Below are 12,305 nucleotides of genomic sequence, written 5' to 3'. Positions count from 1 at the left end.
AGTCAAAAAGAATACCCCTGCAGAGGGTATTATAATTTAAGTCAGAAGTTTGCAAAGCATTGAAGGAGACATTTCCGACCCTATAAAGTATATATATTCTTGATCAGCAACACTAGAAGAGTCTATCTAGCAATGTCCGTCCGTTTCTACGCAAACTAGTCTCTCAGTTTTAAAGCTATCTTTCTATTGCAGGTAGTACATAAGTCGGAACAAACTGGATCGGAGGACTATAGCATATAGCTCCCAAAGGAAAAATATGCAAGGGTTCAAAAACACTTTCTTTCAAAAAGAATGGAGGCTTAGCATATCCAGAAACCCACTGTTCGATCATATGAAAAATCGTAAGCATACGGTTAGCCAAGACGACAACCGAACTAAAAAACCATGTTATAATAAGTCAGGATAGGAACCAGTTATCTGAAGGGGTTATGAATGCATTAGAATAAGATAACTAGATTGTAATTAATCGTTAAACTAGGATACCATAACAAAACGCTTTAGAGCTCCTCACACCCATGTAACCCTTACCTAGCCATAAGCACCCATGTAAATTTCCCCATAAATACGACCCTGTGGCCTAATAAATGTCACTCAGAGTCAAACCTCTCGTCCTGCATTACATGAGATCACGTACACAAAATCAACGAAAACTTGCTCAATTTGACAGCGTACACAGAAAAACTTCTAAAATTAAAGGTTTGTTGGTTGAGCAACCCAAAAAAGGGTTTTTGAAATACCAACGATGGCAACACATCCATCAGAATAGATAAAGAAATCATTAAGGAAGTTCAGGTTATACTCAATGGTCTCAATTTCAGAGTAAAAATTGCCACCTAAACGGCAGTTCTTTTGAAGGAGCGATATTCATGCAAATTGTTTTCACCACAGTGCATACAAACAACACGGATCCAAAAATTTCAGCACTAATCATGTAAGATCAATTCCGGGTCTTAAATTGGAGCATTCCAGAAATGGTTGCCTTGTTCGACAATACCGAAAATTTTTTTGTTAAAAAGTAACATGTATTTGTATTTTGTCAGATTGTATTTATTTATATAAAATCAAAAAATATTACAGATTTGATATTTAGGTCTCATAAAAATGTTTTTTAATGGTTTTCTAGCTGGAGTTCAAAGTAAAACAGTTATTACGCAAATTTCGTTTTCGATTTTCGTAATGGCCGACTTGGTAAGGTCAGTTAGGCAGTATGAAAAATGATCAATATCTTAATATGCCAACAATTATAGCAAAGGTTATTTATTTGTTTGTTTGCTGTATGTATCCACTTTTTTTTTTAGTAAAGTCCATTGCTCTGCTAAATATGGCATTTTTTAAATCTCCACTATAAATTGAAAAATGCGAAAAAAAACTTCTTTTAAAATATCTTAAATAAGAAAGGAAGCCAACGTCGGCAAGCCGAAGTTCATATACCCTTGCAACTATTTCAAAAATTAAAAATTCTAAAACTCATTAAATTATGATTTACTTGCATATATGTTTAAAAACATTGACTGGATGGCGATCTTGAGACGAGTGAACTCGTTGATGCAGACATTGGTCATGTTGGTCATGTTGAGCATGTGTTTGATGTCCAAAAAGCTTTCCTTTGTTATGACTGACAAGACGAACAAAGCGTTCATGTGATGAATGAATCACAGGCGGGGATTATTGAAATGTTTTACAATAAGATCCCATGCGGTATTGTAGTTCTTCTCCGTTAAATCCATTTGGCGAACGTCCTGGTCTTGATCAGCAGGAGGCGCTTGCTTAAGGATGTGGAATTTTTGGACATTTGATAATGAAGAATTTTTGTGGACAAATATCATGAAAGAAGGGTACCGGCAATTTGGGGTGTTGAACTTCGGAGCCGAATCCCGATGCAATGCTGGGTGCATGTTACTGGGTTATGTATTAAGCCTCACCCTCAATCAATTTTTTATTTTTCGTTTCCATTTTTGCCTTTTTTACACCTTTTTTAAATTGATTGCACAAATGACAATTAAAAATGGTTCACAGCAAGTCACTCTTTTGCTGTGTTGTGAGCTTGCGTTAAGATGCCAGAAGTTAATGTAATGATGGGGAGTTCAAGCAATGGATTTGCAAGGACTGCACTGATACATACATGCTGTGCGTGTTTTAAGTCCGCAATATGTACAAAAATTTATGATGTTCGTCACCACGCCGGCTCAAAATAAACATGTGGTTGCGATGGGCGCATTTACGCAAAAATAAACTTTGCCTTTTGTTCGTAAGTCCACAAAAACGGAGGAACAGGAACAGGCACTATGCCTTCAATTTGCCAAACACTGTGGAGCAGTTTTCAGCTTGTAAAGCTGCTGCAAATATTAAATTGGGCAAAGTTTACAAATATATGTTGAAAAAGAAAATTTTAACGATTTAGCATTTTTTTGGCAGTTTTTACATCATTTTTAGCAACTTTAAGCAATACATAGAAAACCACCGAATAAATGAGCCGAAAATCGGAATCGCTCAAATGTTTTTAATCATCATCGATTAAATGTTTTTAAACATACACGCATATAAAACAAAATTTAGATGTTTTAAGGAATATTTGATTTTGGCAATGGCTGAAAGGACATTAAACTTCGGCTTGCCGAAGTGTACTTTCTCTCTTGTTTTTAGTTCGTTTCATTTAGCGGGCGCCAGGGGTACTTCTCGCTCTTTGCTTGTAGTGCTGACCCTGCAGTTCGGCAGATGGCGCCACCTAATACCCGATTGATTTCTAGTGGCTTATTTAATTTGAGTTTTCTGATAGTCGGGGAACTCGTCTATAGCGTTCTTTTTGGTTTAATTTTAAAGGTCGTCATCGACCTTTGTTTCGCCAATCGGCATTTGATGTTAGACCCTGAACTCGGGTAGTTTTTAATGGGAGTTGATTGAATTTTTAATTTAATGTCGTGATTGCATACAGTTAAAAAATATCCAAACGCTGAACTTGGTGCTTAGCTTTATGGGTGTCAGATACAAATGCTGTCGAATAATGAATACAAAAAAAAAAGTCTTAGTTTCTAAGAGACCTCTACAACGTCATCTTATAGGTTGTACCATTATTCGCCAAAGGTCGCTGGTTGATTTTAATTTTTTTCTTGTTCAGCTTGTACGGAGCAGAGTTACGCTCCTCCGGGGCCGCAGTATCATAAGGTGTTCGCACAATCTCCGGCAGGTGGGCATAGTACACGATCCGCTCGTTACGAGGCGGTATAGCCGGAAAAGGCAGATCCGACTGCTTGGAAAAGCCGTACTTGCTAGTGCCGTAGAAATCGATCGGCGCCATGGGCTCATCGATGTATCCGCGACGCATTTTCGCATAGTCCCTGGCTGACGGCGAGTCCGGGTAACGGTCCGGATAAATTACGTACGGATCCGGGTACTGTGGTATCCGGGGACTGTAGCTATCGTACGGATCGAAGCGCTGTCGATGCATGTACATGTCCTCAAAGTACTGCGGATAGTTACGATGATACTGCTCATCAAATCTGAAAAATACAATTTGTTAATTACTAGTAAGGCAACAAAGCTCGCCAAGGCAAAGATTTAAAACACTAAATAATGAGTAAAAATAACTAGCAAAATGTTTATGTTGCACACAGCTTATTTTATGCAAGGGTGCACTTCATTTTTAAAAACTGATCGGCATGCCGAAGCCTATATACCCTCGCAGCAACTGCCTTAATTAAATATTTTTCAAAACCTCTAAATGTCGAGATTTATTTGCGTGTATGTTTGAAAACATTAAAGTTATGACGATTTTAGGTCAATTATTCGTTCGTTCCTATGGCAGCTATATGAAATCCTTTTCCGATTTTAATAAAATGAAAAGCGTAATTCTGAAATTTCAAATCATTACTACACACAGAAAAAAATCCGGTCAAAACGGTATTTTCATCAATTTCATCAAACGGCTATTCAGTGTATGCTTACGTATTTTATGAGTATGTGAGAATGCAGCATACTTTTGGGCTTAATTGGGCTTCATTGGGCTGCATAAAACCACAATTAAAATTACACTGCGAATCATTAGAAATAAATCACCCAAAATCACTAAACACAACATTTAAAACAAGTGTCCTAAAATACCGCTCCCCATAAAAGCAATCGTCGGTAGGGTATGCAGGCACCAACCGCTCGCAAAGCATCGACAAGAGCTGATTTAGTTTGAAGTTTTCTCAACCACTGAAGAGCAGTCGGTGTTTTAAGTGACACGACTGCGATATGCCTTGTTCCCATCTCAGTGGACTGATTTCTATAAAACATTTTACTGCTACCACTGATTTGAATTTGTAAACAAAAATAAAATGTATGCTGAAATATTAAAAAAATATATTATAACATATAATATTCATATTTTTATCATAACCCAATAGTAAATACGCCCATATTCTTAGGGTACCAAGTTTGAAAAGTGGCAAAAGACAAAATATTCTTGATGCGCCGAAATGAAGTAAAAGCACACATGCTCCCGTGTATAAGAATGCATGATCACGCATACATACAAAGACGAATTCAAGCGCAGGACAGCATTCTTCAAAAAAGGGCCTCTCTGCCATAGAGTAAGAACTAGTTAGTGGAAATATATACATTTCTAACTCTATGGCTCGGGAAGTCGCGCCAAGAAAATCTCTCTCAGTTCCTCTCAGTATAGAATTCCACGCTTTTCCAGAGAGAGTCGGGTTCAAAAGTAAGCAAACTTCGGCAAGCCTTGCAGCTATTTCATAATAATATTAAATATTCCTGAAAACTTTAAAATTGTATTTATTTGCGTATATGATTAAAAACATTGATGGTATGATGTTTTGCAGCTCAAATATGCAATCGTTCCTATGGCACCTATATGATATCGTTTTCCAATTAGAATAAAATTAATAAGCTAGTATAAAAATATTAATAAAACAAAAACAATTTTTTTAAAAAATTAAAAAAACACAAAAGTTACATTTTGATTTTAACTTTTTTTATTTAATATTTTCGTTGTTCGTAGTTCTGAAATATTTAACCATTACTGTATGTCGAAGAACTAAATTAACTAAAAAAAAAAACAGGAAAGTGATAATTTTCTTTCTAGTTTGCGTAGAAAAGAACGGTCAGACGGACATGGCCAGATCGACTCTCCCATAGAGTCATAGAGTAAGAAATGTATAGAGGCACCATTTGCTCTGCCGCTCTCTCGAGTGACTTTTCCAGTGATGCCACCTAGACTAAAACAGGGGAAATTTTCAGTCTCTCACGGTTCGATTCGAACCTTTAATTCGGTCCCGCGGTGAGTTTCTGCATCTGAACTGCTCGCTTCCATTGCTAAGGGCTAGTGCGAGCAGTGCAGTTGCAAATTCACCATGGGACCGAATTGCAAGTTCGATCCAAAAACTGAAAAGTGGGGTGGGAAATCAAGGTTAGCTTCGAACATGGCTCTCAGCAGAGCTTGGGCAGAGGTCCGGGCAGAGCAAATGGTGCCTCTATATAATTCTTACTCTATGATAGAGTAAGAAATGTATAGAGGCACCATTTGCATAGAGTAAGAAATGTATAGAGGCACCATTTGCTCTGCCCGGACCTCTGCCCAAGCTCTGCTGAGAGCCATGTTCGAAGCTAACCTTGATTTCCCACCCCTCTTTTCAGTTTTTGGATCGAACTTGCAATTCGGTCCCATGGTGAATTTGCAACTGCACTGCTCGCACCAGCCCTTAGCAATGGGAGCGAGCAGTTCAGATGCAGAAACTCACCGCGGGACCGAATTAAAGGTTCGAATCGAACCGTGAGAGACTAATTATTTCCCCTGTTTTAGTCTAGGTGGCATCACTGGAAAAGTCACTCGAGAGAGCGGCAGAGCAAATGGTGCCTCTATACCATAGAGTAAGAAATGTATAGAGGCACCATTTGCTCTGCCGCTCTCTCGAGTGACTTTTCCAGTGATGCCACCTAGACTAAAACAGGGGAAATTTTCAGTCTCTCACGGTTCGATTCGAACTTGTAATTCGGTCCCGCGGTGAGTTTCTGCATCTGAACTGCTCGCTCCCATTGCTAAGGGCTGGTGCGAGCAGTGCAGTTGCAAATTCACCATGGGACCGAATTGCAAGTTCGATCCAAAAACTGAAAAGTGGGGTGGGAAATCAAGGTTAGCTTCGAACATGGCTCTCAGCAGAGCTTGGGCAGAGGTCCGGGCAGAGCAAATGGTGCCTCTATACATTTCTTACTCTATGTCTATACATTTCTTACTCTATGGTGATTCCACCTAGACTAAAACAGGGGAAATTTTCAGTCTCTCACGGTTCGATTCGAACTTGTAATTCGGTCCCGCGGTGAGTTTCTGCATCTGAACTGCTCGCTCCCATTGCTAAGGGCGGGTGCGAGCAGTGCAGTTGCAAATTCACCACGGGACCGAATTGCAAGTTCGAATCAAAAACTTAAAAGTGGTGGGGGGGGGGGGAAATCAAGGTTAGCTTCGAACATGGCTCTCAGCAGAGCTTGGGCAGAGGTCCGGGCAGAGCAAATGGTGCCTCTATATAATTCTTACTCTATGCCTCTATACATTTCTTACTCTATGTTCTTACTCTATCATAGAGTAAGAAAAATGAATTTTCTTAAAAAAATTAGGACACGGGTAATTCCATGTCAAATATTTGATAAGCAAATCTAGATGCATGTTCTGTCCTGGGTAGGTTGAAAATTTACCTGGCAACACTATTAAAAAGTGTTTTTATCTTGTTTTGACTGATCGAGTCACAACGTGCAAAGATTTCTAGACCATAGAAGGCATCTTTCGGTTATAGACAGTGATCATATAACGCCATATGTTTTTCCCACCGCATTTTTATATGATCATTCCAGGTAAGAGTTCAGTTGAAAGTTATTCCTAGATCCGAGACTGATGTGCATAAAGTTAACAGTACAACATTTTTTTAAATTTAACTTTACCTTTCCAAATTTTTTTTGGCAGGAATTTGCGTAATCTATTCGTGAAAGAATACATTTTGCCGCTCGTGTTTTAATATTTTTTTTTAAACAAACCCAAGTTAGCAGTACACAAAACTAACCTTTAACTTTACGAAAACTTTCTTTTGAGGGAATTTGCCGTTAATTTAAACAAACCCTGTGTCCTGCTAACATGATTCGAAACCTGCCCCAATTTAGGATTTCGCAATCGTCTTCCTCCTCGATTCTCACTCAAATAAGTATATTTTTGTGTGAAAAAGTGAAGTGCAAAGTTGTGCGCTATATTTGAAACGCTTACATGGCTGAAACTCTTTAAATAGCTGATTGTTAAAAAAGTGAAGTGGCATAGCACGCAATTCTAATAATATCAGTATCCTTCTGTTTATTTACTATTCCTTGTTAATTTTGTTTATAGTCTTTTTTAAGACTTGCAAAGTTTTCAAGTTTGGTTTCTTTTTTTTTTTTAATTAATTATTTACTTCTCGAAAGCTGATCAGCTGCTTTTGCAACAGCGGATGCCTGTGTGAATGGGTTGCTTCCACTTTTTCGCTACAACTCTTTAAAGCGGCTGTGTGCAGACGCTTTAACGATGTATCGAACTGTTTAAACCTCTTCTTATGCCCTCTCTCCACACAGTTCATCCGTTGGAAACGGATGGAGTTTTTGACAAATGTGAAATTCCGATTTCCACAGAGCACATCCACCATCCATTCCCCAATAACAGCCGATCTAAACAGCTGTGTACTAGGCTTAACCAAGTAAAAATCACAAAAATACTTAAAAACAAGAAAGGAAGCAAACTTCGACAAGCCGAAGTTCATATACCCCTGCTGCTATTGCAAAAATTAAATATTGTTAAAAACACTAAATTTATGATTTATAGCCTGATTCCATTGGCGCATTAAAACGCATTTAGTCTAATGCGCATTTATTTACACAGGGAATCCCATAAGGCTAAATGCCGCATTTAAAATAAATGCGATTTTTAAATGCGATTAAAAACCATTCGCCCCGAACATTTTTAGAAAAAATACCGGAAAATACCGATGCTGAACGATATTTTGTTCGTGCCACCACTACAACAGCTGTTTTCTATATGCAAGGCTGGCGCAATTTTTGATGTCTTTTGAATATAAAATCTACTTTGTATAAAAATGACTGAAAACTTAAGCGCACGCTGCAAATTCTGCTCGCAGTGCCACAATGCATTACTGCTGGATCTCTGGCATAAAATAACTCCCACATATACGGGGATCCTAGCCCTTTTTGGAAACTGTGGTTATCTCCATTGCAAACCCGTCATAACAACGTAATCAGCTTTTCTTCCTTGTCGTCCAAGTTGGCAAATGCAGCGGTCGCATTATAGATGTCCTGCTGAGCATTACAGAGTTTAGTTATCTCAACCATGTTCATTAATTTTGATTAATTTCTTTTGGATTTGCCAAAATGCAAAAGTAAACAAACCCAGATCAGCTGCTCGTGCCACTCACATCACGGAGTAGCATTAGCTAAATGCTAATGCGCCAATGGAATCAGGCATTTAAAAAGTCCACTAATGCGGCAATGGAATCAGGCTATTACTTTACTTTATATGCTCAAAATCATTGAAGCTATGATGATATGCAGCTCAATTATTCGATAGTTCCTACATATGTCAGCTATATGAAATCGATTTCCGATTTTAATAAAATTAAATGGGTAATTCTGAACTGTCAAGTTATTAATAAGTCAAAATTATTAAAAAAAAAAAAATTACAAAATAGAAAAGATACATTTTCTTAAAATTTATTTTTTTTAATTTTATCGAAATTTAAACCGTAACCATTACTATATGTCAAAGAATTAAAAAATAAAAATAAAAAATAACAGGCTTATAATTTTTTTATTTTTGTTACCGATTGTTCCTATGGGAGCTATATGTTATAGTCGCCCGATCCGGCCCGTTTCGACTTATGTACTACCTGCAATAGAAAGACAACTTTTGGGAAAGTACCTTGCAGATAGTTTAAAACGTCTAGTTTACGTAAAAACGGACGGACATGGCTAGATCGACTCTCAAAGTGATGCTGATCAATTATTTATACTTTATAGGGTCAAAATGTCTCCTTCACTGTGTTGCAAACTTCTGACTGAAATTTTAATACCCTCTGCAAATTTTGTCGCGTTACAAATTTTGATAAATCTTGAAAATCTAAAAATTAAAAAATACATTATTTTACTGTGGTTTTGACAGTTTTGGTTTTCAAATTACTCGCCACATTTCGTTGACTTTCGCGTTTTTCAAGATAAAGTCAAAAATGACTTCTGTTTTCTGTCGCTTTCGCGATACAGTGTTTTCTTTCAATAGCTCGAAAACAACAAGTCCTCGTTTTTATACTCGTTACTCGTAGAGTAGAGAATATATTGTATTCGTTGAAAAGTATGTAACAGGTAGAAGGAAGCGTTTCCGATCATATAAAGTATACACATTCTTGATCAGGATCAATGGCCCAGTCAATCTAGTCTGTCCGTCTGCCCTCTGTATGAACGTACAGATCTCGGAAACTATAAAAGCTAGAGATTTGGGACTTGGCATGCAGATTCTAGTAGTTCCTAAGCAGTGCAAGTTTATTTCAAAACGCTTACTCTAACGCCCACAAATTGTGAAAGTATGTACTGTCACTCTGAGACATGTTAGGATGTTGGGGTTATTGTTGTGTGTCGGTCATATCTATTGATAGACCCAAATTTTCAAAATCGAACAATTATTTTAGGAGTTATGGGTCTTATGACGCTTTAAATCTCACTAACTTACGATGGAGAACGCGACAACTAATGGGTGGAATTAAAGATTTTTAAAAGGAAACAGCACTTTTTTTATTTAAATATAAATATTTCCTTAACAATATAAAAGAAAATAAATTTGTTTATCAACATTGGTGCATTTTGGTGCACTTCTTTCTTTAAATATTTCTTATATATTTGATTAAACAAACTTCTGATCAAAAATATGTGTAATTCCAATAAGATTGTTAGTCGTTGCTGCCTATGCTTATTAGTAATTTCAGGTGTAACTCCTATATCGGAAATTTTTGTAAACTGACCGAAGCTATTTCAGATCGCTTTTTGCATATTGATCAACGAAAATCACCATTATCGATATGGTTACAATGGCTCGAAGTTATGTACACTCACCGGTCGTATCGGCGGATGTAGGGATCATAGGACCTGGAGGGGTATGTGGGCATATTGTTCAACAGCTTGCCAGAGTAGTCGCCGTACCAGGGCAGGGCCTTGGGCACGATGCCACTGACTGGCCTGTTCAGAGCCGCCAGATTGCCGTCTCCGTGTATCTTCAGTGCTGAGGTGGCACCCAACTCGTTGTCGGCAGCATAGAGATCCCGATCTCGATCTCCCGTTCGACGCGGAGCCAGGAAGTACTCGTAGTCCTTGTATCCAAGGGGGGGCTTCTGGTAGTTCATCAGCTTGTGTTGCGCCGGGTCCAGCACTCCCGTGGTGTCCACCTCGCTGTCCTTTGCCTCCATGTCCGGGCTGCGGCGGAGGTCCTCAAAGCCGGGGTTGGCTGATACGCCGGCGGCCAGCAGCAGTGGCACACAGCACAGCACAACCTGGACGAACTTGATATCGGACATGGCGCAGAAGTACAGCCGATGCCTCCGGGGTGCCAGGTTGAAGTGCTCCTCTAATCGCTGCAAAACTCTATCGAAAGGTTGGGCATTAAACGCTACAATGATTCGGCGACATGGTAAGTTGAACTTCAAAGCGGATTGTTCTGGCTGCTCTGTTGGCCATTCTATTGGAGCAGTCAACCGCAATATTGCGTTCCCCGATTTCACCGCTTGCACAAAAAAAGCATAAAAAGCCCCATTCCCTTCAGAACTTTTTCCGGTACTAGTCTCTGTGCTAAATACATGTGAAACATAAATTTAGTCACAACTCAACAAACAGATAAAACTACTTCCCATTTACTTATTTATTTATTATAAAGGTTTAATCCTAACGCTTAAAGTTCTAAAACTTATAAATGCGATAGTCTCAAAGTGTTACAAAGTAGTAGAAAATGCTTACTATTATTAAATATAACTTATGTCAAGATCAACTATAACCAAGGTCGACTGTTTAGTTAATATTTGATTTAAATATAGTTAGTTTTAAAATGTGCGGATAGTTTCAGTTTAATAATAATAATAAGGAAGATGATTCTTTCGCAAGTCACAGATCGGATCTTATGCTGTGAATCTGATTTTTCAAACAAATAAATTGGTTCTTTTTGAAAAATGAATTTTCTTAAAAAAATTAGGACACGGGTAATTCCATGTCAAATATTTGATAAGCAAATCTAGATGCATGTTCTGTCCTGGGTAGGTTGAAAATTTACCTGGCAACACTATTAAAAAGTGTCTTTATCTTGTTTTGACTGATCGAGTCACAACGTGCAAAGATTTCTAGACCATAGAAGGCATCTTTCGGTTATAGACAGTGATCATATAACGCCATATGTTTTTCCCACCGCATTTTTATATGATCATTCCAGGTATGAGTTCAGTTGAAAGTTATTCCTAGATGCGAGACTGATGTGCATAAAGTTAACAGTAACTCGATTCTCACTTAAATATGTATATTTTTGTGTGAAAAAGTGAAGTGAAAAGTTGTGCGCTAAGACTTGCAAAGTTTTCAAGCTTGATTTCTTTTTTTTTAATTAATTGATATTAGAAATTCGTGGCTTGTCTTTTGTTTTGGTGCATAAGTGTCATCAGTATTGGTGTTGTGACTATTCATGTGTTTACTCTCTTAAGTAAACTGGCTTAGCACGAAATTCTAATAATATCAGTGCCCTTGTGTTAGTTTTTTGTTTCCTTGTACATTTTTTTTAGAGTCTTTTTAAAGACTTGCAAAATTTTCAAGTATTTGATTGGTGCATTAGTGCCATCAGTGTTGGTGTTCTGAATATTCCTGCGTTTACTTTCGCAAGGAATTTAAGTAAAGTTTATCAGTGTTCTTGTGTTAATTTTCTTTTTGTTTATAGTCTTTCTAAAGACTTCAAGACGAAATTTTAAAGTTATAAACATTTAAACATTGACCTGATATTAAAATTTAAACGGTAAGTGTCGTTATTTTAATAAAACGCCTGCTGGACGACCACCTGCAGTCGGCAGCGACTTTATAAAGAATACAATTCTAAAAGGAATGGCCGACTTGAATATCGTTTCTGCAGCTAACACAGTATGGATGGACATCTCAAAAGAAACAAGACACAAGATTCAGGCAGTTACTGTGTATTCGTAGGTGGTCAACAATCGCTTCGACCTAAAAACGCTTCTAACTGGAAAAGTCCAAGTTTCAGACAGCAGTTTTGA

At 37.8% G+C, this 12,305-nt stretch overlaps 1 protein-coding gene across 1 annotated transcript; it reads right to left on the bottom strand.

The window, feature by feature from the left end:
* Positions 1-1,281: 1,281 nt before the first annotated feature.
* LOC128260736 (uncharacterized) lies at positions 1,282-10,623 on the bottom strand. The gene is made up of 2 exons (XM_052993959.1): positions 10,123-10,623; positions 1,282-3,497 (listed from the first exon to the last, which is right to left on the bottom strand). Exons 1-2 carry the CDS (start codon positions 10,578-10,580, stop codon positions 3,041-3,043), a joined length of 915 nt encoding a protein of 304 aa, XP_052849919.1. The 5' UTR covers positions 10,581-10,623; the 3' UTR covers positions 1,282-3,040.
* Positions 10,624-12,305: the final 1,682 nt, after the last annotated feature.

This window comes from Drosophila gunungcola (genome assembly GCF_025200985.1).
Source record: "Drosophila gunungcola strain Sukarami chromosome X unlocalized genomic scaffold, Dgunungcola_SK_2 000038F, whole genome shotgun sequence".
NCBI lineage: Eukaryota > Metazoa > Arthropoda > Insecta > Diptera > Drosophilidae > Drosophila > Drosophila gunungcola.
This window is presented reverse-complemented; position numbering and strand designations above follow the sequence as displayed.